General features: G+C 51.2%; 1 protein-coding gene across 11 annotated transcripts in view; it reads left to right on the top strand.

Annotated features, from left to right (window-relative positions):
- PCNT (pericentrin) overlaps nucleotides 1-26343 on the top strand; it is a 127777-nt gene extending 101434 nt beyond the window's left edge. For 7 of the 11 annotated variants that reach the window (XM_047846854.1, XM_047846856.1, XM_047846855.1 and 4 more), the window contains 16 exons: nucleotides 1931-2125; nucleotides 2759-2932; nucleotides 3535-3718; nucleotides 4889-5111; nucleotides 5274-5424; nucleotides 6116-6736; nucleotides 9517-9618; nucleotides 10091-10305; nucleotides 11086-11188; nucleotides 12430-12603; nucleotides 18694-18804; nucleotides 20004-20236; nucleotides 21782-21858; nucleotides 23421-23541; nucleotides 25307-25434; nucleotides 25882-26343. In XM_047846854.1, coding sequence (XP_047702810.1) covers nucleotides 1931-2125; nucleotides 2759-2932; nucleotides 3535-3718; nucleotides 4889-5111; nucleotides 5274-5424; nucleotides 6116-6736; nucleotides 9517-9618; nucleotides 10091-10305; nucleotides 11086-11188; nucleotides 12430-12603; nucleotides 18694-18804; nucleotides 20004-20236; nucleotides 21782-21858; nucleotides 23421-23541; nucleotides 25307-25434; nucleotides 25882-25925 — 2856 coding nt within the window. In that variant the 3' untranslated portion in view covers nucleotides 25926-26343. Of the gene's footprint in view, nucleotides 1-1930; nucleotides 2126-2758; nucleotides 2933-3534; nucleotides 3719-4888; nucleotides 5112-5273; nucleotides 5425-6115; nucleotides 6737-9516; nucleotides 9619-10090; nucleotides 10306-11085; nucleotides 11189-12429; nucleotides 12604-18638; nucleotides 18805-20003; nucleotides 20237-21781; nucleotides 21859-23420; nucleotides 23542-25306; nucleotides 25435-25881 lie in introns of those variants that run through there. The other 4 variants (XM_047846859.1, XM_047846857.1, XM_047846860.1 and 1 more) reach the window with 4 other exon arrangements.

Genomic DNA, 26343 nt, shown 5'->3' with positions numbered 1-26343 from the left:
TCTGTCTCTCTGTCTTTCTCTCTCTCTCCACCTCCCCTCCCCTGCTCATACTCTCTCTCTCAAAAATTTTTTTGATATGGGAGTGTGTTTTTTGGCTGTTTTTTTTAATTTCCTTTTTTGCATTCCTTAATTTTCTACATGACATAGAATGTTAAAGATATGTTCTGTTAGTGTTTCCAATCCAGGCAGTCTCATGTTAGAGGAGTTTGTAATTTTTAAGGAATAAACGTGGTTCTGGTGACAATTCTACGTACTTAGGCTTTGAGGTTTAACACTAGATGATTGAAAAAGGAAAACCAGAAAGAAGCCCAGTACATGCCCTGGAGCCCTTTTGCAAAGCAACCGAGGTTGCCTGCAGGGGGCTGCGTGGATGCTGGGAAGTTAGCCTGCAGTTCTCTGTTCGCTTCAGTCGGAACCGGCGACTTCAGTATTCCTGATGTCTGGGTATTTTCTGGGAGATTTCTCAGGTCACTCTGGTTTAAGTTGCCACCTGTGTTTCTGGAGCGTGAAGCCACACTGCTCACCGTGAGGGACGACTGCGCCAAGAGTCAAGTCGTCTGAGAGCTGGCCCCATGATGCAGAGTGGTGCCAGCAGGGGCCGAGTCTCAGGACCGCGGTGTGGTCACGGCTCTGGGGGCCCTGAAGCTGGGGATACTGGTTGGGGGGGGGGGGGGTCCCTGAGCAAGTGGTGTGGGTGGCCAGGCTTGGACTCCTCAGGAGCCCTGCTGGAAGCAGCTATGAATGGGGGCGAGTGATTGGCCTATGGCGCACTGTGCATCAGCTGGAGCAGACAGGGGCACCCAAGTGACAGGCCGACATGGGAGGTCACGACAAGGGTGGGCTGGTCACAGCGATGCAGGTCCCTGAACAGAATGCCAGTCCTGAGGACAGGGTTCTGGAACCTCCTTGGACCCCGTGGTTATATCTGTGGTACCCAAGGTCCAAACCGATTGCAGACCTCCAGGCCCCAGCCAGCATCGGACCCAGGGGGTCTTGTGACATCACTGAAGGGATGCGATGGCCTCACGGGAAGCTTTGCTCTCGGAAAGGTGCGGGCAGAGTACCTCCCTCGCCACTGGTGCTCTTTCTGCGTTTATCAGGAGAGTGTTGAAAAGGTGGCAAGTGACAGTCATCTGCAGCCATGTCAGCCCTCCCTGTCTCTGCAAGCAGAGGATGAGGGTGGATGGGTGGATGCAGGAGGTCGTAGACCTCCAGCCGCACCCACAGGGGCCGCCATCTGGGCCGCTAGACCTGGCGTCTAGCAAACGGAAGGTTTTTTAAAGTAAAAGTGTTTCTAGGGTTATTAAAGAGAATTGTCTTTAAGGTAAGCGTCACGTGGGGTTTGGGTGTTTTGTACTTTTGTGTTAGTATTTTACTTTTTTGGGTCCCATCATTAAAGTCCTAGCAAAACCTATTTCTGGTTAAATAGTTGTACTCTGTTATAGCTTCCCGTTGCTACTTTCATACTTCCCTGTTTGAGACCTCTATTCCCATCTATTCTCCAGAGTTTAGGCCTAACATGCCCCTTGAGTGAATCTTTGCATGTGGAGTGAGGACCTTCATGGTTACTTTGGACACTGTGTTGCCCCCAACCTGGGGGCAGCTCTGGGGAGGCCCCACCATGAGCCCCACCCAGGATTAGTGAAGGGATGGTAGGGGTGGCATCCACTGTGCAGACCCTGGTGGGGCGTCCTTGGAGTAGCTTAAGCAGAAATTGTCCTTCAAACCATTTTTCTAGCAGTCTCTGAAGGTTACGGGGGAGGAAAGTTTGAAAATCTCACAGAACAGCAGAATCTGCTCTTTGATACAAGCCATGGGGGTGCTATGTGGGTGGCTCTAGTGAGCATTCGTGATTGGTGGGCAGGGTGCTGAATGCACGATTAGCTTCAAGCTTCTTTTCCCTCTTTCTGAAATGCACGTCCCGTTGCAGGCTTTGCTGCAGATGGTGTGTGATGAGAGCCACCACATACTGGCCTTGTCTGAGTACCGTGGGCCGCCTAGCGCCCTGAGCAAGGGCGAGCCAAGTGCCTCCCTTGAGCGATTCCCAAGGGAAGGCCCTGGCCTGTTGGAGGCAATCCCGGCCCTGAGGAGGCATCCGAGCCCCACACTCCTAAAGGGAGAGAAGGTATGGTGGCATTCCGCCTGAAAGAAAATAGGCTGTGGGCATGGAGCACTTTGAGTGAGTTGCTTGGCCAAATGAGTGGAATAAAGGGAAGAACAGGGTCGTCAGTGGACACAGGGGCCGTGCTCCTGGCTAGTCACCTTCTCAGTCATGTTTGCCAGCACATTCCAGCCCTGTAAGGGCAAGAGAGGCCGTGGGAAGATGTGTGGCGGGGCTCAGTGGGAGGAGGACATGGGGCCGGGCCTGAGCCCACAGGGTCTCAGTGCCCACTTTGCAACCAAGGACCCGGGGTGGCACAGAGAGAGAGAGCCAGGTGCTGAACCCTGTCCAAGGCCACAGGGGGCGGAGGGAGCGGTGGGCAAGAGGGCAGTGCCGGGCCCAGGCCTACAGTGGGGGCGGGAGCAGCCAGTCAGCGGGCACCCGCCCCAGGGCCTGGCAGAGCGGCGGTGGGGAAGAAGGTTTGCCTGCCAACGTTTTCTCAGTCTTACCTGCTGTCTCCTTCAGCACCTTCTTCGTTCATGATGGCGGGCTTGGCTTTTCGTGCCCTGGGCTGGTCGTGGTCTTCTGTTGGGTGGTCTGCTTCCGCCTGCAGGGTGCATTTATGGAAACACCAAACTGTTCGCTCCAATATTTTAGGAGTTTCCTGACATGTGCCTCGACTGGAGAGGAGAGTTTCTACAGATCGTTCAGGAGGCGTTTGGAAAAGAGCGGGAGATGCTGAGGGCCGAGTTGCAGCCCCGGCCCTGCGGCCCTGACCCCGGGGACCACAGCTCCCTGTTGCAGAGGCTAGAGAAGGTGGTCCAGGAGCAGGTGAGCACGTGCCTCGATTTAGTGCCCAGAGCCACTGACGGTGAATTTTGGTCCCTGTGTTTCCCCTGACCTTGGAGTGTGGTAGTGACTGAGGAGGAAGTCCTGTCTGTGTGCAAATAGAATCTATTCTGGAAATATCCTGCCTTTCCTTGGAAACAGAGTGGTGCTAAGTGGTCTGGCCCAGGCTGTGCGTGGGAGCCCGGCACTGTGAGGGTCCTGGGGGGCCTGCTTCCCCAAGGTCCCTTGTAGGAGAGGGCACTAGAATCCAGATGCAGGGTCTGTGGCAGGTCAGAGCAGCCTCTGGCACAGACCAGGGTGCAAGTGAGGCCTGAAGGTCCCTAGGGGCCTCTGTGCCTGTGTTCTAGGCCACCTTTGTCCTGTGAATTTGTTCTTGCTCGGTCCCCAAGCTTGTGCCCATGAAGCTGGAAGCAAGAATTTGTGGACAGTGGGCTGTTTGTGCCTGGAGATGCTGGCCTGGCCCAGCCTCCCCCGCCCTTGGGACGTGCTCCCTGCTCCCCCGTCCAGGGGGTGCTCCTCTACGTGGCCATGTCTGTGACCCTGCTCTCCCTCCTTTGCCACCCCGGCTCCGGGGATACCTGCAGGAAAAGTCCTTGGAGCACCTTCGCTTGTCAGACCGGAGCAGCCTGCTGTCCGAGATCCAGGCTCTGCGCGCCCAGCTGCGGATGACTCACCTGCAGAACCAGGAGAAGCTGCAGCAGCTGTGTGCGGCGCTGACCAGCGCGGAGGCCCGCGGGAGCCAGCAGGAGCACCAGCTGCGCAGGCAGGGTGAGCACTGCCCCTCCCGCTGCCCAGCACTGGGGCTGGTCTGTCCGGGTCCCTGGGCATGGGGACCATCGGCCTCGGCATTTCTTAGTTCACAGAACTCCTGGAAAAGCGACTCTGTGGCGCCGCCCAGGCAGTGGGGGGGGTCTATATTGGTGTGAGCGCTGGGCACCAGCAGGACCATGTCTGGGAGTCCCTGGGGCTTGCACTAGGTCTCAGCAGCCTGTTTTACGCGTTTATGTTAATTTAGGTTCCTTGGGACTTTCTTATAGATATTCACATCATCTCTGAATAAAAAGCATTTTGTTTTCTCCTTCTCATCTGCCACCTCCTCCTACTGATTGCTCCAGTTAGGCCGTCGCGTGCTGCCGTGGCAGGCGTCCGGCCATAGGAGAGGTGTTCCGCCTCACACCCTCACACAGGCTGCCAGCAGTGGTCTCTGCACAATGCTCTCCATCCACGTGCACAGCCCCTTCTCTTCCTAGTGCTGGGTGCCGAATGATGGGCCAGGCCTTGCAATGCTTTGTGTTTGGGCCATGTTGCATTACCTCGTGAGCATTTCTGGGCTGGACTTACTGGTATTTTGCATCTAAATGCATGAAGGCTACTGGTGTGTAGCTTCCAGTCTTTGAGTTCTGGTGTGGGAGTAGTGCCAGCCTCATGGAGGATTGACCGTCTCTCTCCCTTCCTTTTTCCCCGGGAGACTGTAGAGAACCAGGGTTATTGCTTTGCTAAGTCTTGGGAGAGTTCTCTGGGGAAGCTGCTAGGGTCGAGGCAGTCCCTGTTGGGAAGCACGAAGTGTTGGAGTGATGGGTGAGGTGGCGATTTAGGACGACTGTGGAGATGGACACACCTGGTCTTCGTGCACGTCCATCTCGGCTCAATCCTCACTCCTGCCTCCAGGAGACCCTGGACCTGAACAGCTGGCCCTGGGGAGCCGCGTCCCATCCTCTGGTCTGCACGGCCACTCTGCCTGCACGACTCTGGGTGCCCCGAGGCCTGGAGGGAGTGAGCCTCCGGTGTCCTGGCCATCGGCCTGGAAAACTCATTTTCCCTGAGAGTGAATACATCTCCCTCTCCGTACTGGTTTGTCTTCAGTTTGTGAAATCATTTGTACAGCTCACCCGAGATTCACGAGTAATGGTATCTTATGTCCCCTAACGTCTTTCTCAGTTGAGTTATTGGCATACAAGGTTGAGCAGGAAAAACGTATAGCAAGTGACGTACAGAAAACGCTGAATGAAGAGCAAGAGAAAGCCAGCAGCGTTCGGAAGCTCCTAGTGGTAGAGCAGACCGTCGTCAGAGACTTAAGATCTGAGCTCCGCGAGTGTAAACAGGACAACGAGAGGCTGCTGGCATCCCTCAGCGAGGCACAGAAGGAGGTCCTCCAGCTGAGGTGGGGACCCTAACCCTCCTCCCACACAGCACCTCCTGGCTCCCCGGTTCTGTCCACACTTTTGTCGAGGAACGCAGCGTGTGCGCGTGTTGTGATAGGTGCCCCGGGTCTGTCTACGGCCCAGGCGCTGCAGCCTGGTGTGTCACTGCCTCTCCTGCACAGGTCTGTGCTGGACAGCAAGGAGAGCAACCTGAAGGCCGCGCTGCAGGAGCTGGAGAGCGAGCGCGGGAAGGAGCGCGCCCTGCAGAGCCGGCTGGAGGAGGAGCAGCTGCAGCACCTGCAGAGGGAGGGCCAGAGCTCCAAGACCCTGGAGGTGCCTGGGCGCGGGGCTGGCGGGGGGCGGTGGGGCCGGCAGGTGGGGGGGGCTGGTGGGGGGCAGTGGGGCTGGCAGGTGGGAGCGCAGCTCCTCATAGGGCCCAGCTCCCCGTCTCCCTGTGGTCACGTGCCTGGTGGCAGGGTGTAACAGCAGTGAAGCAGGCCTGCGTCTGCGGTACAGCAGCGTCTTCGTGGTGACAGACGGGTGCTCACAACCCATACTGTCTGGCCGCACGGAGCACAGCCTCGGAAGTGCGTGTCAGACTGCTTAAATGGCAGTGACCCGGCTTCTCTGTGCAGTGGAGGTTGTGTGTGTGAATTGGCATGCTGTTTGGCATCTCTGATGGCCACGGGTCTGGCAGGTGCTCTGTGTTCCTCAGTCCCAGGGCTGGGCAAAAGCGTCTTTCACCCACCCGGGGACTGTGGCTTGGCGAAAACATCGTGTGTCTGAGTGTCCAGGGTGTTGTGGTTCTAGGGAAGGTGTGCATTTACTGAACACTGCTTCAGGAAAGTACTTCATCCCTGAATAAAAATGGCAAAGTAACAGAAGAATTGTTATATGGTTTTCTCGTACCTGTAGGATAAAAAAGTGTAATTGCTAGGTTGAAGAATATGAACAGAAATTGGGGCAGGAAGATGGTTTTGACACTTCTCTTGATTTGCTTTTTCGCACCTCTTCCCTGATACAGGAGCTAAGACTCTCTTTGGAGAAGCAGCACGCTCAGAGTAATAGACTGTGCGTTGCACTGAAGCACGAGCAGACGGCAAAGGACAACCTTCAGAAGGAGCTGCGGATCGAGGCCTCGCGCTGTGAGGCGCTGCTGGCGCAGGAGCGGAGCCAGCTGTCCGAGCTGCGGCGCAGCCTGGAGGCCGAGAAGGACCGGTCGCTGGAGCTGGCCACGGCCTTGCGCCACGAGCGCCTCCTGACGGAGCAGCTGAGCAGCCGAGCACAGGAGGCCCCGGCGCATCGCGCTCTGCTGAGGAAGCTGAAGGAAGAGAAGTCCCGCGCGGCGGAGCTGCAGGCGAGGCTGGAGCAGGTGCAGCGGCAGCTGGTGGCCGATGTGCAGAAGCAGCGTGCGGAGATCGAGAGGGAGAAGGAGGTAAGGGGCACGCAGACCTCCGCTGTGGAGCCCGCCCAGGCTCGGGAGCCGACAGAGGGGGAGAGTTCCTCACAGCAGCAGGCAGGATTAAAGCGCTCACAGGCGAGGCTGGCTGCACGGGAAGGACACAAGGACGCAAGGAGGAGAGCAGAGACGAGGCCCGGCCGGGCCGACATGGAGAAGAGGCAGGCTCGAGACAAGGAGAGACTGGTGAGAGCACCGCCGACCGCATCGGCACCCAGCAGCCAGCCAGGGGGCCGAGAGCGCCACATGGGGGCCTGACCCTGGGCCACTCCTTCGTCCCGCTGGTCCGTGCGTCTGTCCCCTGCTGCCCCCTGGTTATCGCAGCTTTGTAGGTTTCCGTGTCGAGAAGCGTGAGTCTCCAACCTCGCTCATTGTCAGGGCTTGGGTGTTCGGGGACCGTAGGGTTCTGGGGCCCAGCCTTGACTCTGCAGGTCACTTTGGGGGGTGAGGCCACCTCAGCGATGTTACCTCCACGGGTTGTGAGGTTGGAAGTCTGTCCGCGCGTTCAGGTCTTTGATTTCTTTCAGCCACGTTTTGCTGTTTTCAGATGACGAGTGTTAATGCTGTTGTTCTGTTGTTCTGAGTGTTTTATTAGGGGTTGGTGTTGTCGTAAGTGGAACTGGTTTCTTCTTTCCGTGAGCAGATGGTTCCCTGCTGGCCTAGAGCAATGCCGTTGGGCCTTCTGTCGATCTTGCATCTTGTGCCCTTGCGCTTGTTTGTTGTTCCCAGTCATTTGATGCGTTCTTTGGGCTTTTCCGCATATGAGATCACGTCACCTGCACGGAGATGTAGGTTTACTTCTTCCTTTCTGGTCCGGGTGCCTTTCGTCCCTCCTGCAGTGCTGAGTGGAGGTGCTGCAGCCTCTTACCCGTCCTCCACCCCCAGCTGTGACAGCTGCCCTTCATCAGAGGAGATTCTCAGGGTACCTGTTTTATTCAGACTTTTTGTGTCTTGTTTTCAGTCTCGAGAGTGAGCTGGATTTGTGGTTTTGGTGTCTTGAAATCTATGGTTTTTGCCCTTTATTCTCTTAATGTCGCGTTTCTCGTTCGTTTTCACTGGTGGAGCCAGCCTTGCGCTCATGGGATGAATCCCACTTAACTTTGGTGTAGGATTCTTTTTTATATAGTGCTGGATTCGGTTTGCTAGTATTTTGTTAAGGATTCTGCATTTATGTTCATGAGAGATGTTGGTCTGTACTTTTATAGTTGTGGTGTCTTTTTTTTTTTTATGTTTATTTTTGAGAGAGAGACAGAGCATGAGCAAGGGAGGAGTAGAGAGAGAGGGAGACACAGAATCTGAAGCAGGCTCCAGGCTCTGAGCTGTCAGCACAGAGCCTGACATGAGACCCGAACTCATGAACCATGAGATAGATCATGACCTGAGCCAAAGGTGGACGCTTAACCAACTGAGCCACCCAGGCACCCCATAAAGTTGTGGTGTCTTTGATTTTCATATTGGGATGATTTTTGCCTCACAGGTTGAGAAGTGTTCCTTTTATTTTTTGGATAAAATGTTACTTTTAGATATATTTTATTTCTCAGAGCCTTTATTTCTGAGAAAATTATATCCTGTGTCTTCATGTGGATTCACGTATGTTTTGCCCTCTTTAAAAATCTTTTTTAGTGCTCACTTTGGCAGCACATATACTAAAAATATTTTTTAAAAACACACAAGGAAAATCAGTGGCCTGGTCTTTTCAGTGGTTAGCCTGCCGTGAAACGTTTGAGAAATGACTATGTGTTTCTAAAATCAAAAGTCTAGATTTCTAAGTGTTACAAAGATAAATCAGACCCCCAAATGGTATAAAATTAGTTTTGGAAGTTCATGTGGGGAGTGTGATCAGTGTGTTTTAACAGCTTCACTGAGATACGTGGAGTTCACCAACCTGAATTGCGTCCTTTGCAGTTTTAGTACAAACTCAGAGCTGTGGACTCGTCACCACAGCCAGCTGTAGATTGTGTTCACCACCCCGTGTTGAGCCTCATGTTGTTAGCGCTCACCCTCACTTCCTCCTCCAGCCCTGGCCACCGCGAGTCTACGGTCTGTTTGCAGATTGGCCTGTGCTGGACCTTCCTATGAAGGAACCGCCCCCCCCCGCCGCCCGTGTGGCCTTTCCTTGTCTGACTCCTTTCCTGATGTTTTTGGGGCTCGTCTGTGCTGCGGTGTGTGTCAGCGGCAATATGTTTTGCACGTGGCCTTCGCAGTGGCGTAAGCAGCCCTTGCTGTAGTGGCTGCATTTACCGCCCAGAGTCTTGGAAACGCAGGAGTAGTTTGGAGGTGTGACAGAATGGGCGCCGTGCGGCCGGGAAGCACCCCATGTTGTTTTGTGAAGGAAGCAAGTAGAGTCAAGCCCCAGATGGGCCTTCGTCACACAGGATCCCCAAACGTGTTCCAGATTGTGTGTGTGTGTGTGTGTGTGTGTGTTTACTCTTTCTCCATGGGAACAGCGGCCTGTAGCCTTCGTGTGCCTCTTATGGACTTCCCCAAACTGTCTCTAAAGTTTTCAGCCAAACCCTATTGTTGAATTTTGATTTTTTTTTTTTAAACGAGTGGTAACGTGATTGCTTAAAAAATGCAAAGAAAATGTTTCCTAAGTTAAATAAGTAATTGTTCTTCATGATGCATCTTGGAAAGAATTTGAAGTGATTAATGTAGCCCCTTTGGTGTTATTTTCACTGTTGATGGTTAAAATTTTTTAAAAAAGTAAGTTTAATTTTTTATTTATTTTATTTTTTATTTTACTTATAAAAATAAACCTGTAGGTTTCTTGGTATGTTGCTTTCCTAACTTGGAAAATAGAAAAGTAATGATCCCTGTGTCCTCACGAGGCTGGAGCGTTAATCTATCGATGCCAGGAAGAGCCTGTGGTCCGCGATGCACGGGGCGTGTCGAGGGAGGCCCGGGCCGGGTTCTGGGCACCCAAGGTTCCCTCCCAATTCCGCGGGTATCTGTCTGCTTGTCTCCAGACACGGTGCCGCCTCCCGCCTCTCCTGGGGCCTCCTCACCCACGGAAGCTCCACCCGGCCGCCCCTGTCACGTTTATGGCTGCCCAGAGGGGTTTGCACCAGGTGACTCCCTCTGTCTCCCTGGAGGGGGCCCAGATCCCCGTGTCGGGCAGGAAGCTGGGGACTGTTCGCTTCCTCCCAGGCACCCGGCACACTCCGTGCTGAAGGGCATTTTGTAAGTGAGGCGGTTTGCACTTAGTGCAGGTGCTTGACCCTGCCCGTGTCCGTGTGTTGGTGTGTGTGCGCGCGCACGTCAAGGTCGGGTGCCAGAACTGGGGCCCGTGAAGACTCCTCCTCGTTTCGGCATGTGGCGTCCCCTCCTCACACTGGTGAGAGCCTGACAGTTCTCAGAAATGCAGGTCGAGCCTTCACCACCGAGACCCCGTCCGTCTGAGGCAGGGAGGCTGCCCTGACTCCACACCCCGTGTGGAGGGTGCCGGCCAGGGGCCGCCCCCTGCTGAGGGCTGGGCTTCTGCCTTCTGCTTCTGGAACGTGCGCACGAAGGGCCCGTCTGTTGTTTTGCCGTTGACAATAGCGAGAATTGGAACTGCGGCGCCAGCGTGACGAGCACAAGATCCGGCAGCTCCAGCGGACGGTTCAGGACCTGGAGGCGAAGGAGGAGGCCCGCCAGCGCCAGTGCCCGGAGTCGGCGCGGCTGCAGGAGCAGCGGCTCAGCCTGGAGAAGGTCCGGCAGCAGCTGCTCTGGGCCGCCGGGCTCCTGACCAGCTTCGTCAGCCAGACGGTGGACAGGTGAGCGCGTGGGCTCCGGCCACGCCCCCGCGAGCCCCGCCTCTTCCGTGAGGAGCGTGCACAAGGCTGGCGCCGTGTTTGGTGTCAGGTGCCCATTTTTAAGCAACAGACGCTTGTTTCTCTCGCCACGTGTTGACACATTTGTGGGCAGCACTCTCCTGAAAGGTGTTGACAGCATGTGTTTTCTCTATTTTGATATGAGAGAAAAATCCAAGTTGCTTTTAGATCTGTTCTCCTCATGCCCTTTTACAATTGCTCACCACCCAGAGGGTCTGGACCTGACGCCAGGCCCCTCCTGCCCACTCCCACCGCGGTTGGGTGGGGCCAAGCATCCGTGCTGTGTCTGCCCTGCCTCCGTCCTCAGGATCACCACTCACGTGACCAGCGTGTGTCTGCACGGTTGAGGGACTGACAGGAGTGTTGACACTATAATTAATTAAATTAATATTTGCCTTTTCCTGTATGCACAGAAACTCAGCAAATACGGTTCTCCTGTCTGTAATTGGATTCGTTTATACAGCAGTATGATCTCTGAGCAGACTTTCCTGGGCTTCTCAGACTGTGCACAGGGCTGCACCACCTCAGGGCCACCACTGTCATTAGAGAGGCCCCGAGTCCCTAACTTTGTGGACAGGGCATGGCTTGACGAAGCAGTCATAAGCAAGTCCTCCTGGGGCTGCATTGGACCCATTTGTCATCTCTCCACGCGTTCCCAGTGGCTTTGGGTAATTATCAGTTGGGATCTGGGTGAATCCTCTAAGTGTCTGTTTATTTTCACAGGACAATTGGCGACTGGACATCATCAAATGAGAAAGCAGTGACGTCCTTACTGCACACGTTAGAGGAACTCAAGTCTGAGCTGAGCGCGCCCAACTTCTCCCAGGTGAGAGGTGGGGCTGCCTTTGCGGTTCCTTGTATCCCTCCTCCGCTGCCACAAAGAAGTGGGTGTCTTCTTGGGCATTGCCACGTGTTGCCCCCAGAAAGCCGCCTAACCTTGCCGATGCTCAGGCACTCCCCCCAGAGGGGCACGGGCTGCTCTGCCCCAGGCCCAGCCTGCTCCATGTACACCTGGGTTGAGAGCCTGAGCTCTCAGCTGCGCCTGTCAGCTGCGCGGGAAGGTGTTGCCTTGTAGGAAGGTGATCAGAAGTTGTGGTTGCTGGGGCAGCTGGGTGGCTCAGTTGGTTAAGCGTCCGACTTTGGCTCAGGTCATGATCTGTCTCATGGTTCATGAGTTCGAGCCCCATGTCGGGCTCTGTGCTGACAGCTCGGAGCCTGGAGCCTGCTTCAGATTCTGTGTCTCCCTCTCTCTCTGCCCCCCTCACCCCCCAGCTCTCAAAAATAAACATTAAAAAAAAAAAAGTCGTGGTGTCTGACACAAATTCCTGGTAGATGTTCCTTGGTAATCGTGAAAACATCCTGTTTATTGTGAAGGCAGCATGCATGTAGGCAGCAGGGGACCTTGTACCTGCTGAGCATGAGGGGTCAGTGTGGTGCATCCTGCCCTATTTACCAGTGCCTCTGTCAGTGTCCTGTGCCTGCTGTAGGCTGAGTGTGGCTCTGATTATGGAAGTAACGAACCTGTGTTAAGGGACTTACTTGTTGGACCCTCGGGGAAGAACCCACGGTGCTCTCTGGGCCCTCTGTGTGCTCACAGAGCTGTGAGCAGGCCGGTGCTCTGTAGCAGGCTGGCCCTGTCAGTGCAGCCCAGGGCTGTGCGAAGTCAGTTTCTTACAGGATCAAAGAGAAATGTGCTTTGATCACTTACTGTTTTCCATCCCATAGATGGACAGCTCTTCTTAGCCCCACAAGCTGTCACTGAACCCCAAATATGGGTAAAACTATAATTCCTGAAAATAACCAACAGTAAAAATACACAGTGTGTACCTTTTTTTTTTTTTTTTTTAGACTAAGAGCGTGCGCGAACAGGTAAGGGGCAGAGAGACATTCTCAAGCAGGCTCCACCTCCAGCGCAGAGCCCAACTCGGGGCTCGATCTCACAACCTTGGGATCATGACCAGAGCTGAAATCAAATCAGCCGCTCAACCAACTGAGCCCCCAGGGACCCCTAAAGTGTGTACCTTTTAACAAAAAAGGTATATCCATTAATGTTTTTCTCTTTTCAAGAAAAAAATGCCAGCAGAGCTGCAGGTCCAGCTGGTGGATGTCCTGCTGAAAGACAATGACTCCCTCACGAAAGCTCTGTGCACAGTGACCCAGGAGAAGGCTGAGCTGCGCCTGGCGGTGTCCCAGCTGGAGACGTCTCTGAAGCAACACCTGCTGAAGGGCCGTGTCCGGAGCGTACGTACTGGTGCTTCTGCTCGGAGATGGCGTGAACCGGGCTTCCTCTGGGCCGTGGGCTTGAGTGCTGGTTCTTTCCAGTTAGCTGTCATGGGCTCTGACCTCCCCAAGATGCCAGATGCCTTATATAACATTTCAGCAGGTTTTCCACTTCGTACACAGACACGGGACCCTTGCCGGGAGATGATGTTTGATACATGTTCATGAAAAGAAATCTGTTCGTTTGACTTTTACGTAATGAAAACGACCTCAATTTTCCTGATTGTATAGTTTGGTAGACTTTCTTCTTAGAATGCCTGATTTTTTTTTTCTTTTATTTTTAGATTGTCATGTCCCTGATTTTACTTTTATGATGAAAAAATTTTTAATTGTTTTTTGGACTTGTATGCAGTAAAATCTGCCCCTGGTAGGATGCCATTTGAGTTTTCACACACATGTGGATTCTCGTGCCCCGTGTGACCACACTGTTAGCGGAGCACATGGCCCAGCAGCACATCCTGTTCCCGGCTGCCGGCAGGCACGGCCTGGCTCTCTGCGGTTTGCCTTCTCCCGGTGCCACAGAAGCGGGCCCACACGGTGTGTAACGTTTCGGAGGGCTCCTCGCTTCTCTCCTAGCGCCCACGAGATCATGCTGGGCGTTGGTGCATCAACAGCTCCTCTCTCGTGCTGCTGAGCAGCGTCCGTGCACAGATGTGCCTCAGTTCAGCCGTCTGGCTGCTGGAGACTATTGGGGTTGTTTCCAGTGCTCAACGATTGTGGTCAGTGCTCCTGGAAGCTGCTGTGAGCAGGGTTCGTTTCTCCGGTGTAAATACCCAGGAGGGGACGCCGTGTCCCGTCATATTTCTGCCGAACCCTGCAGAGTGCCCAATAGCTGCACCATTTCACTTGCCCTTGAACGGAACGTGGGAGTCCGGTCCCTCAGCATCTTCATGCTTGGGGCGGGCGGTGCCTTTTCTTGTAGCGTCCCGCAGTGCGCGGCGACATCTGTGTTTCTTCTTTAGTGAAGAGTCCTTCCAAGTCTTTGCCCACTTGTGTTTTTTATCCCCCTTTATCTATTTGCATTTGAAATCCAAGTTAACATATAGCATAATAATGATTTCAGGAATAGAATGTAGTAGTTCATTACTTATACATAACACCCAGTACTCATCACAACAGGTGTCCTCCTCGGTGCCCATCACCCATCTAGCACATCCCCCACCCACCTCCGCTCCATCAGCCCTTAGTTTGTTCTCTGTATTTAAGAGTCTCTAGGGTTTGTCTTCCTCTCTGTTTTTATCCTATCTTTGCTTCCCTTCCTGTATGTTCATCTATTTTTCTTAAATTCCACATATGAGTGAAATCACACGATATCTTTCTCTGATTTATTTTGCTTAGCATAATAGCCTATAGTTCCATCCATGTAGTTGCAAGTAGTCTTCGCCCACTTTTAAATGGCATTGTTTTCTTATTTTGTTGTGTTTCCAGTTCATATATTGTGATATGTTTTGCAAATCTCTTCTCCCAGTCTGTGTTGTCTCTTCTGCATAGATAGTACTCTTTGCAAAACAACAGTTTTAATTTTAATAAAGTCAATTTGTTTTTTTATGGATTGTGCCAAGAGTTTTATAGTTTTACTTCTTACGTTTAAGTCTAGGATCCATTCTGCTTTGATTTTTTTTTTTTTTTTTTTTTTTTTTTTTTTTTGGTCTGAGGGTTAGGTCAAGGGTTATTTGTATGCAGGTTGATACCAGTTATTCTGGCATACGTTGAAGATTGTCTTTTGTTATCAGTTTGTCTTTGCCAAAGTCAGAAGTTGCTCCACAGTTGTGTGTGTGTGTATTCTCTGTTCTGCTCTGCTGGCCTTCACCAGCTGCCTGATAGGTGTGGGTGACAAAACCTCCTCCAATTACACATTGGTGATCATTGCATTCTATGAACATACTAAAAACCTGTTGAACAACTGTTTTCAGAGGATAAGTTTTATGGTATGTGATTTATATTTCAGTGACGGTATTATAGAGGTTTAGGCAAGCATTGACATCTTGACTGTATAACTGTAACTGTTATTGAATTTAGCGGTATTGAATCTTCCCATCTGTGAACTTGGGATGTCCCTTCATGTATTTAAATCTCTTAAAATTTCTTCCTTTTTTTCTTTTTTCTTTTCTTTTCTTTTTTTTTCCTATGTTTGTTTATTTTTGAGAGAGAGAGAGCATAAGCAGGGGAGGGGCAGAGAGAGACACACACAGAATCCGAAGCAGGCTCCAGGCTCTGAGCTGTCAGCACAGAGCCCAACACGGGGCTCAAACCCACAAATTATGGGATCATGACCTGAACCAAAGTCAGACATTCAACTGACTGAGCCACGCAGGCATCCCATAAAATTTCTTTCTTAAACATGTTGTAGTCATCAGCATTCATATTCTAAAAACATTTTGTTAGATTTTTACCTAAATATTTCATTTTTCAGGGGCCTGTTGTAAATGGTACTTTTCAAATGTTTTGCTTTCCAATTATTCATGGCTAGTGTATGGAAACACATCAACATTCATAGGTTTGCCTTGACCTTAGATGTCCTGTGACCTTGCTAACCTCACTTTTTAACCCTCGAAGTGTTTCTGTAGGATTTTCTACATGGACAATTACATCATCTGCGAATAGAAGGTTTTATTTTTTTCTTTCCAATGCAAATACCTTTGATTTTCTTTTCTTGCCTGGTGTACAGGCTGGACTTCCAGACTTGGACGGGTTTGTGCAGGCGTGGTCCCCCATCTTGGGGGTGGCCTTTGCTCTGTCACTGTGAAGGGTGGTGAGCAGGTACTCACGTGAAGGCCCCGGCCTTAGTGTGCAAAGACTTTATCCTGAACAGATGTTTAATTTGTTATGCTTCTTCTTCACCTGTTGATATGATGATGTGTTTTGTCTTGTTCGGTCAGTTAACATGGTGCGTTACGTTGATTTTTGGATGTTGACTATCTTGTGGCGCCAGGAAAAGCCCCACTCGGTCATGATGTCTTATTATTTTTATATATTGTTGGGTTTGATTTGCTAATATTTTGTTGAGCATTTTTGTATCTGGGTTCATGAGGGATTTTAATCTGGAGTTGGTTTTTTGTTTTTTATTTTTATATTGTCATTGTCTGGTTTTGGCCTCATAAAATAAGATGAAACATGTTTCCTCTTTTTACTTTCTGGAAGAAATTACATAGAGCTGGTATTTATTTCTTCCTTAAATATTTATTAAAATTTAACCAGGAAACCACCTGGGCCTAGTGTGGGTTGTTTTTCAGCGGGTTGTTTTTCAACCACCCCTGCTGAAAAACGGGTGGTAGTTAGTGATGGACTTGATGTTTCTGGTGCTGGATGGAGGGAGAGGGTCCCATGAAAGTCAGTTTGTCCAGCTGGTTGGTGTCCTGTGGCCTTTTGGGCTGTCTCCTCCTTGTTTGAAGTCACCACACAGGAGATACTGACATCACTGAACAGAATGGTGAATTTGTCTGTCTTCAAGCTCCATCCAGTTTTGCTTTGCGTGTTTGAAGCTCTGGTGGGAGATAAAGTAAAGGGACCTCTGTACTGGGGAAGTAGGGTCCAAGCACTAAGGAGACTCAGGACTTCCGTTCTTTGATGTGAGAAGTTATAAAAGCTGCACGTTTTAATCTTTTTTTTTTTAAGTTCATTTGTGTATTTTGAGAGAGACCGAGAGAGCATGAGCAGGGGAGGGGCAGAGGGAGAGGGAGAATCCCAAGTAGGCTCCACACTGTCAGCACAGAGCCTGATGTGGACCTCGAACCCACAAACCGCGAGATCATGACCTGGGCTGAAGTCAGACACTTAACTGACTGAGCTACCCAGGCACCCCGAAAGCTCCGTGTTTTACTCTTGATGAAAGCTGTCATCAGCACCAGTTCACAGCCCTGTCTGCTTCTCTGGAACTTGCTCACAGGTGTTTGGAGGTCCCTTGTTGAAGGCATCCCGTTGGCCCTGTGGGACTAAAGCCCAGTCACCATTAGAGCACTTTTGTCCTTTATGTGAAAGTTCACAAGGAAATCAGGAAGTTATTTCTATTGAAGAAAAATTGACATACGATACTGTATTAGCTTCAGGTGTATAACATAGTGGTTCGACACTTACACACATCACAAAACGGGGACCACCTTGGGTCTGGTTACTAGCCGTCACCACACAGTTACTGTGTTCTCTCTGCTGCATCTTCTTTACGACTGGACATTTGCACCTCTTAGTCCCCTCCATCGATTTTGTCCGTTCCCCGACCCTCCTCTCTCTGGCCACCAACCAGTTTGTTCTCTGTGTCTGTGAGCCTGTTTCTAATCTGTTTTGTTTGTTCATTGGGCGTGTTTTCAGATTCCACATGTAAGTGAAATCAAATGGTATTGGTCTTTTTCTGTCTGACTTATTTCACTTGGCATAATACCTTCGAGGTCCATGCATGTTGTCATGGACACTTGGGTGGCTTCTCTATCTTGGCTCTTGTAGATAATGCTGCCGTTAACATAGGGTGCAGGTCTTTTTTCACATTATCTTTTCATTTTCTGTGAGTAAATACTCAGAAGTGGAGTTACAGGATTGTATGGTAGTTCTGTTTTTAACTTTTTGAGGAACCTCCACAGTGTTTTCCAGAGCAGCTGCACAAGTTTGCATTCCCACCAGCAGTGCAAGAGGGTCCTCGCCAACATCTTTTTTCTCGGCGTCCTCGCCAACATCTGTTGTTTCTTGTCGTTTTGGTCATAGCCATTCTGACAGGCGTGAGGTGGTATCTCATTGTGGTTTTGACTTGTATTTCCCTGATGAGGAGTGATGTGGAGCATCTTTTCAGGTGTCTGTTGGCCACTTGGATGTCTCCTGGGAAAACTGTTCAGATCCTCTGCTCATTGGATTGTTTGCCATACTGAGTTGTATGAATTTTTAAAATATATTTTGGATGTTCACTTCTTACTGGATGTATTGTTGGTTGATGGTTTCCTTTGCTTTTTTAGTTTGGTGTAGTCCTACATAATTTTTGCTTTCGTTGTAGGAAATAAATGTTTTCAAGGAGTAAGTCACAGGCTGCGAGTGAACTGGAGGGGCATTTTGCCCTTCATGTCCAAGACAATTTCCATTTCTAGAGTGTTTCTTTCCAGAAAAGCCCAGGCTGTGTTTTAGAACCAGGAAAACAAACATCTGTCCTTTTCCTTCTTCCTCGTCATGGGTCCGGCGAGGGCCCTTCCACGGGGTCACCCTGGTGCTAGGCTCCTCCTCTCAGCCAAGTCCTGGTGCTGGGGGCTGGTGCCACCAGGCTGCCTTTGATTCCTGTTCCAGTCTGAGGGGCGGAGGTCACAGTGCACATGGCCCAAGTACTTGGAGCTCCCTCTGGCCTCAGTAACAGGTCCTGGTTGTCCGATGTGGGCGGTCCCTTCGTTGTCCTCACTGTGGGATCCTCCTCCTCTGTTAACGCGTCCCTACTGGAGCTCTGGGCGTCTTCCACACACATCGTGGTGTCCAGGCCATGCTGTGTGCGTTTGGACACGCTGCCTGGTCATGACGTCCTCAGTGTGCGTGGCACCCATGTGGGGCCCTTGCTGAGGTTTCCAAGAGTGTGATTTGTTGGTGCTGGAGTAGAACCAGGGATTCACACCTGCCAGGAGTTAGCATTTCTAGGACCAGAGAGTATGAGGGTGTTTAACAGGCTTAGCACTTTGAATTCAGGGTTCTTTTCATAATTATTTAGATTTTGTTTTTAATAAAATTGTACCTTTTGTGCAGTCATACTTCAATAAATGCTATGTAGCAACTACCCGTGAGTATTAATTATCTGATTGATAATACCACGTGACAGCTTAGGCACCAGTGAAAAGAGGCTGAAGGTGGCCCAGGCATGGCCCACATCATGGCATTCGGGAGATGTGCGCCCAGCCCCCTTGCACCCGGGGTGGGCCTCCCCGTGGAAAGACCCCTGGGGGAACAAGAAACGAGCTGTTTGAACACGACCCTGCCCCTGGGGCTGGGGTTCCGAGGGGTCATCTCCTGCCGACTCTGCCCTCGGCCATGTTTCTCAGGGTGCTCCTCTGTTGGCTCAGCCGTGTGGACGGTGCCGTGTGTGGTTCGTTACAGAGGCCGGACAGGTCTTCATGGAGGCAAGACAGGGCGGTGTCACAGAGCTCACCGCGACAGCCGGAGGCAGGGTTGCCCGCAAGCGAGGATGCAAACCCCTGCAGCATGCAGGTAAGGGCGGGTCTGAGGGCCGTGTTGGGTGTGCACGGTGTCACCTGCTTGGTGCCCTTTGTCTGTTTTTATAGAGACTGTCTATTTCTAGAGCAGTGTAAGGCTCACAGCAGAATTGAGGGGAAGGTGCGGAGACGTCCCACACCTGAGCGAGCCTGCATGGACGGGTCCCAGTCACCCAGAAGCACGGTGCATGGCGGGGCTCGCTCTCGGTGGTGCACACTCTGTGGGTCCGACAGTCGTGTAGGGACAGGTGGCCGCCCTTACAGTGTCTTGCAGAGTCGCTTCCCCTAAAAATTCTCTGCTGTGCCTGGTCATTCTCCCTCCACGCCTAAAATCCTGGTGCTTTAAAAACCCTGGCCTGTTCATTGTAGCAGCAAAAGCATTCTTGTGACATGGGGTTCCCCTGCGCCTGAGCACAGCTGCCAAAACACGTACCCGCCCTGTGCCTGTTTCCAGCCGGCAGACATGCTGGTTCTAGCTGTCGAGCTGTCGCACATGAGGGGAGTTCAAGTGAGAACACCTCCATCTGAAAGCTGGCCCCATTCCCCACAAACCTCGTGTCTGTGCTTGGAGTCCCGTTAGACCACAGTCTCCACACCCTGAAAGGGCCCTGCTCATCATGTTGGCCCTGAGGTTTGTGCTCTGAGCCCTCTCGAGGGAGAAATTGTGTCACAGCATTAGGGTATAAGGACATACCTCTCTATGTGACTTGAGGGATTTCCCACAGCCCCTGAGATGTCCAGGGGGCCCAGGATGGGACCCCGCCCCGCCACAGGGGCGCACCTTACCTTGTGGTCAGATTCCTGGGGTCTTTGGGGGGGCTCCCTTGAGGCTTGGAAAGGAAGTCTGTGGTCTCCCTTTTGTCTGATACAGGAGATCAAACTCTGCACAGCAAAGCCGTCCCTGGGGACGGAGGTCACACAGGGCTGATGTGACAATTTGCTGAGAAGGAGAACAGTCTGGTTCTTTTTCTTTTTCTTTTTTTGAAGATTTATTTATATATTGAAGTTGTCTCTATGCCCAACGTGGGGCCTGAACTCACAACCCTGAGATCAAGAGTCGCACGCTCCACCGACTGAGCCAGCCAGGTGCCTCTGTCTGGTTCTTTTTAAAGCACAGTGGTACAAACGTACTGTACAACTTCTGTCAGCAAGATGTCTTTGTTCCATGATTGTTTTGCTTTTTTCTTCTTTCAGATGGAAAAACTGTATCTGCATTATTTGAGAGCAGAAAGCTTCAGAAAGGCTCTGATTTATCAAAAGAAGTATCTTTTACTATTGATCGGTGGATTCCAGGACTCTGAACAAGAAACACTCTCCATGATCGCTCATTTGGGAGTATTTCCTTCCAAAGCTGATAAGAAAATTAGCACATCTCGCCCTTTTACAAAGTTCCGAACTGCCGTCAGGGTTGTGATCGCAATATTAAGGTAATCTTCGCAAGCAGGAGGCACATTGGGCTTAGTCCTCCGTTGTCTTACTGTGCAATTACATTCTTTTCTAAGATGATGACACTTGAGGCCTTAAAGTATACGTGGCATTTGCCTTCAAGAAATCATGTTGTGCAAAACTGTCAGCTGCCTTCTGACGCCAGAAGATTGAGGGATGCCTTTTTATCACAAAACAGTGCCTTGCCCCTTGATGGGTCTCTCTCAGGGTCCCTTCTGATGACAGGCACATCTGATCAAGTTCGAAACTGCATTTCACTGCTTCAGATTGCAGTTTCCTGTATTTTAGTCAAATTTGTGCTCCATAAAAAGGGCCAGGTGCATAGGAACAGGGGACCCACACGAGGTGCTGTTTTCCATCGTGAGTATGAGACCACTCCTGGGGGAGGGGAGACTGTGGGGGTCCCACCAGCCTCAGACACCGCTCACTGTCCCAGTCGTTTGTTTACACAGGGTCTCTTTTGGGGGACAGGTATGTGACTCTGGTGTGATTGGAAATTTTGACCTGTTCAAAATTAACAGTGATGAGAATCCATTTTATATTATAATTGTAAGATGTGCTGAATTTCTAAAAATGTTTGTCCCAGTAAGAATTGTACTGCTGTATCTGCTCCATGATGCCCACAAGGTGTGTCCTCAGGCCCCAGCCATCTGTGGGAGGGTACACGCTGAACGCAGTAGCTGGGTGGGCTGCCTTCCCTGGCTTCTCTCCCCAAGCTGCAGAGGGTGGTGGGAGCCCTGCTCCCCGCAGAGACTGAGCACCGGCCATTCCGGTCCATCAGGGTTCCTTGCTCTCGTGCTCTCGACTCTCAGCCTCAGGCCACTTAGTCCCCTCACCTCTGAGTTCTGACCAGAGACCACCCCCCCCACCATCTGTGTGTCCATCTGTCTGTCTGTCCATTCTGCGTCTTTGGACAGGAAGCCTGGTAGGTGGTCTGTGGGGCTGGTAAGCAGTCCCAAGGCCCCGCCGCCAGCACTCCTGACGGTGGAGGAGCATTTTCAGCAGCAGTGGTTTGATGCGAGGCAGACATGCCTTCTGAGAGGGCCTGTGGTCAGAGAGGCAGCGGTGCCTGGAGCAACAGCCAGCAGGAAGGCCCGCTCCGAAGGGCGTCCACTAAGCCACAGAGGGTCCGTCCCAGGAGGGGTCAGGGAGCCCCCCCCAGTGCTGCTCCTCCTGACACCCACCTGGCACTCCTCAGTCTTCTGACCAGGAGCGCCTGAGGGCAAAAGCCTCTGTCTTTGCACCTTTTGTCCTGAGCCATTAGGTGGCGTTAGTGGCGAAGGGAGCAGGTGTTGCAGACTGATTTGAACTGGGGTCTGTGAGACTCTGAGCTGGTGGGCATCGGGCGGTTGTGGGGGCTGTGGCAAGGAAGGTGCTGAGGGCACAGGCATCAAGGTCACCACAAAGACAGTGGGGGCCCACCTGAGTCTGATTCCAGTCGTAGATCACGTCTGGATTTTCGTTGTTCTTTTCACTCCTATTTGCTCTAGTTTTCAACGTTTTGTGTCCTTTTTTTTCCTTTGTAGACTACGTTTTTTGGTTAAGAAGTGGCAAGAAGTAGATCGAAAAGGAGCTGTTGTGCAAGGCCGAGCGGCCCGCCCAGGTGGGCCCCCTGCTTAACCCCTTTCCGCTGGCAGCCAGGTGCTGGCTGAGCCCGTTGGAGACACAGTAAAGCAAATATGAAATCAGTACATCCAGGGACGCTGGCAGCGAGGCGAGATGGCTTCAGAAGGAAAATGGCTTTAACATTGGGAAGCGTAGAAAAACCCAGGGTTTACACAGTTAATGGTTGAAAAAATGTAGAAATGCTAAATATGTTGACCAATAACTCATTTAGTAGAAGGTCCATCTTACTGCCCAAAACCAAGTGATGTTCTGCTTGGTATGGCCACATCTGTCCTTGGGGCACCACTGCCTGCTGGATCAGCCACACCTGGTCCCCAGGTGCCATGCTGACCCACGCACAAGCACAGAGAACGCCCCTGTCATGGGGCACGCGGCCCCTTGTCCTGCGGGGCTTCGGGGGCCTGGTGGGAGGCTGCCAGTAGGCGGTGCCCCCTGAGCTCTGCCCCCAGAGCTGACCATCAGGGGACTGGGCTTCCCTAGTCACTGATTAGCTTTGGTTCCTACCTGTTTGTTACTTCTTGAAATAAAAATGGCTTTTTGACCTTCAGGCCTTTAGGAGAGTTTTCTCCTACACCAGGTGCACCTGGTGGTCTCCAGGGTTCTGCCTCTCCCTCTTTGGAGACCTCTCCTCAAAATGGGGGGGAGGAACACCCTCCTTACTACTGCCCCCAGGATCCCCTGGAGGCACTGCCCGTATGCGTGCTGGGGTCAGGTCAGCCCTGCAGGCAAGGGCAAAACACAGGTGATCAAAACTCAGGGTTCTTGTAGAGCTTTTTTTTCTTTTTTAAAATAAGAACAGTTCCAGTCATTCCTTCCTTCCTTCCTTCCTTCCTTCCTTCCTTCCTTCCTTCCTTCCTTCATATTTTAAAGAGAGAGCACCAGTGGGGAGCGGAGCAGCAGGAGAAGAGAGAGTTTTAAGCAGCTCAGTGTGGAGCTTGTGGCAGGGCTCAATCCCCCGACCGTGGGATCATGACCTGAGCTGAAATCGAGTCGGACACTCAACTGACTGAGCTGCCCAAGCGCCCATAGAGTTCTTTAAAACAATTTTTAGGGGTGCCTGGCTGGTTCAGTTGGTGGAGGATGTGACTCTTGATCTCAGGGTTGTGAGTTCAAGCCCCACACTGGGTGTAGAGATGGCCTAAAATAATAATAAAAAAAAAAATTCAGGGGTGCCTGGGTGGCTCAGTTGGTTAAGCATCCAGCTTCGACTCAGGACATGATATCACGCTTCATGGGTTTGAGCCCCTTGTTCGGCTCTGTGCTGACAGCTTAGAGCCTGGAGCCGGCTTTAGATAGATACTGTGTCTCCCTCTCTCTCTATCCCTTCCCTGGTCACACACACCTTCTCTCTCAAAATTAAATATTAAAAAACATTTTTTTAAGTCTCTAAGGCATAATTTTTATAAATAGGGTATGTTTAAAATGTTTGAAGTTGCCAGGCAGATCTTAAAAGCTTAACTTTTGGTAGAAGGTCCTTCCTACTAAAAGGCATCCATCTCTTTTCCTATTCCCTTTGTCGTTAAACGATTGTGGGGGAAGGATTCCCGATGCCACGGCAGCAGCCTCCACCCAAAACCAGCACGTCCCCACCAACCCGGGATGCATCCTCCAGCCACACTGGGGACCCTGTGCCAAAAGCTTCCCCGTGCAAGAGGGAGAGGTGAGTGTACTTCGAGGCTGCGTTTTCACTGCAGCCGGGCCCGCGCTGTAGCGCAGCCGCTGTGCACGGGGCTGTCTCCAACCGCAGGACCCCTCCCCAGACGTGCACACAGCCACGCAAGGCCTTGGTGGGCTCACCATAGTTCTCTGGGATTGGGGTTTTGCACACATGATATTATCTCTGTACTTAGCACTCAGTTGGCAGTTGAGATGTTACAGCAACACAGTTAAACATCCATAGGTTATTTTAGGTGGGGAAGAGCCCTTTCATTTTAAGAGATAGGAGCACTTGTGGTTGGATGGTAAAATGCAGGTTTGTTTAAAAATTAAATTGAGGAAAGCTTTCCATAATGGCCTAAGGGTTTGAGCCAGGATTATATGGAATCGGCACGTCCTGAGGCCCTGGTGGGGGTGGCAGGAAGTGGCCCCGCCTTGTCCCCAGAACGTGTTTTCCCAACAGAGGGATTTCTCATCCAGGTGCTAATTACGGAAGATGTGACTTCCGTTGCATTTCTGCAGATTGAACCATGTGACCATCCTGTCCAAATGCTCGTGTGAGGAAATCTAGAGCAGGAGTCATTTATGTAATTCTTTCAACAACATGACCTCCAGTGTTTGTAACACACCCTTAAAACGTGTAGCAGAATTCAGTTTGCATCTTTGTGGGTGTTTGCACACACATCCAGTCTTCTGTTTCTCTGAGTGAGCTTTCCAGAGCAAGCTCCACTCTTAGGGTACAGCACTGTCTCCAAAGTGCCATTGACCGGCATTCGCTCCTTCACCCCATGCCCCTGGCTGACGGTGGCATGTCAGTGCAGACCACACTTCAGGAGTGTGGCAGCCACTGGTGTGGCTGTCCCAACAGGAGAGATGGTGCAGTACACAAAGGCGCCACGGCCGTGCCACGGGGCAGCCCAGGCGCATGTGCTGTGCGTCCGGGTCTTGATCTCCTGTGCTGATGACGTTCCACCAACGTGTGCAGTTCCTCAGGGAGACATATCATGAAAGTTTTGGCTTTGGCCCGGCCACGAGCAAGGCAGGGAACGCACACGTGTCCACTCTGTGTGGGGAAGGCAGAGGTTCCTGGTCTGGTGGCCGAGGCCTCTCCAATGTGGACGGGGTGAGGATGAGCAGGAAGTGTCCCTACCCTGAGAGACAGTGACAACAGAGGACCAGGAGGAAGATGCACTGAGTAGGGACCAGAATGGGACGGGTTGTGCCTCCAGTGAAGGGGACAGTTCGGGACCATCGGAAAAGTCCCGTGGGTAGTTGGGTCACCCTCAGGGCACAAAGAAGAGGTGGGTCTGAGGGACAGTGGTGCAAAAACCAGTTGGGATAATGAATTCATACATGACGATTTTATGAATAAAATCATAGTATACAGTAAGTTTTAGTCATTTTAAGCCTGCAACATTTTATAGAAGTTGGTTTTTAAAAGCATTACATAGCATTTTTAAAAAATGCCTTACTTCTGGGGTGCCTGGCTGGCTCAGCCTGCAGGGAGTGCAACTCTTGATCTCAGGGTCGTGAGTTTGTGCCCTGCGTTGGGCGTAGAGTTTCCATACATATGTACATACACACATACACGCATAACTACATTTTAAAAACCAAAACGAACAAACGCGCACACACATATGTACATGCTTCACTTTTTTTTTCGTGGTAAAGGATATGAAGGCGATGTTTGTCTGCTTCCCCCCGTTCCCTGCTGCCTGTCTGTGCTCTGGGTGCTGACTTCCACTCTTGTTTTATGTGTTTGTTTGAAGATCCGCTCCATCCTCAAATTCAAAATCAGAAAGATCCCTGACTGCGTCTCAAGACCCTGAACATTCGTTGACAGAATATATTCATCATTTAGAGATGATCCAGCAAAGACTGGGCGGGGCACCTCCAGGTAATAAAAGTTCTTCTCTGTTTTCTAAAATAACACACTGAACCCTGGGGACGAAAAGTAACATCGCAGAGGCTGTAGTATTCAGGTTAGCAAGTGTTGTTACTTTCGGTCTTAATAATTAACCATTGTTAGTAGGATCGTTGGGTGAAGGCACCTCCAGAAGTGTGAGCAGTGTCTTCAGCGTGAGCGTGGGGACCCATTTGCTTGATCACTAGCTGGGCCTTTTGCTCCATTTTATGCTCACAGGGAACAAATAATTATGTTTCAGGATAGAATTTGTGGGGGCTTCTTCACTAATGTAGTTTAAGCCATTGTATATTTTAGTTGTAATTCTTATTTTTACCATAAATGAGATTAATTCAGTGGTACTGTTTCAGTATCATGAAATTCTTAGGAGACACATGAAGAGTTCTAACGAATTGCTACCTCATTTTTCTTTATTTTTAGATTGTACTTCAAAGAAATCCTGCCACCAGAAAATTAAACAATGAATAAAATCCTTGCGGCTCTTACCTACGACAATTCTACTTGAGGAGAAGATTGGGTTCTTTTTCCTTTGTCTAAGGAAAGCTTGTGGCGTGGCATCTGGGCAGCACCCAGTCTCCCCACGTGCCTGAGATGCCAGCCCCCCTAGTGCGGCGCCTTAGGTGTTCTCACCTGTTTGTAATACTACAAAGCCAAGTGGAGTATATTCTGTGTAATTTCAGTACGTCTTGGGTCCTTACCTTCCTGAGGTGACGTGTGCGCTCGTGAGTGACAGGTGTCTGCCCTGCCCCGGGCACATTGGCAGAGCCCCTGCCCGCCTCCTGTTGTTTATTTTCTTCAAGTGTACAGATGGGGACTTGGTTTAAAAACACAAACACACAAAAACCAAAAAGAATAAAAGTCCAGCACTATTTTATTTGTGAA

Source organism: Prionailurus viverrinus, unplaced genomic scaffold (genome assembly GCF_022837055.1).
Source record: "Prionailurus viverrinus isolate Anna unplaced genomic scaffold, UM_Priviv_1.0 scaffold_42, whole genome shotgun sequence".
Taxonomy (NCBI): Eukaryota; Metazoa; Chordata; class Mammalia; order Carnivora; family Felidae; genus Prionailurus; species Prionailurus viverrinus.
Note: the sequence above shows the minus strand (reverse complement) of the source record. Positions and strands in the feature narration are given on the sequence as shown.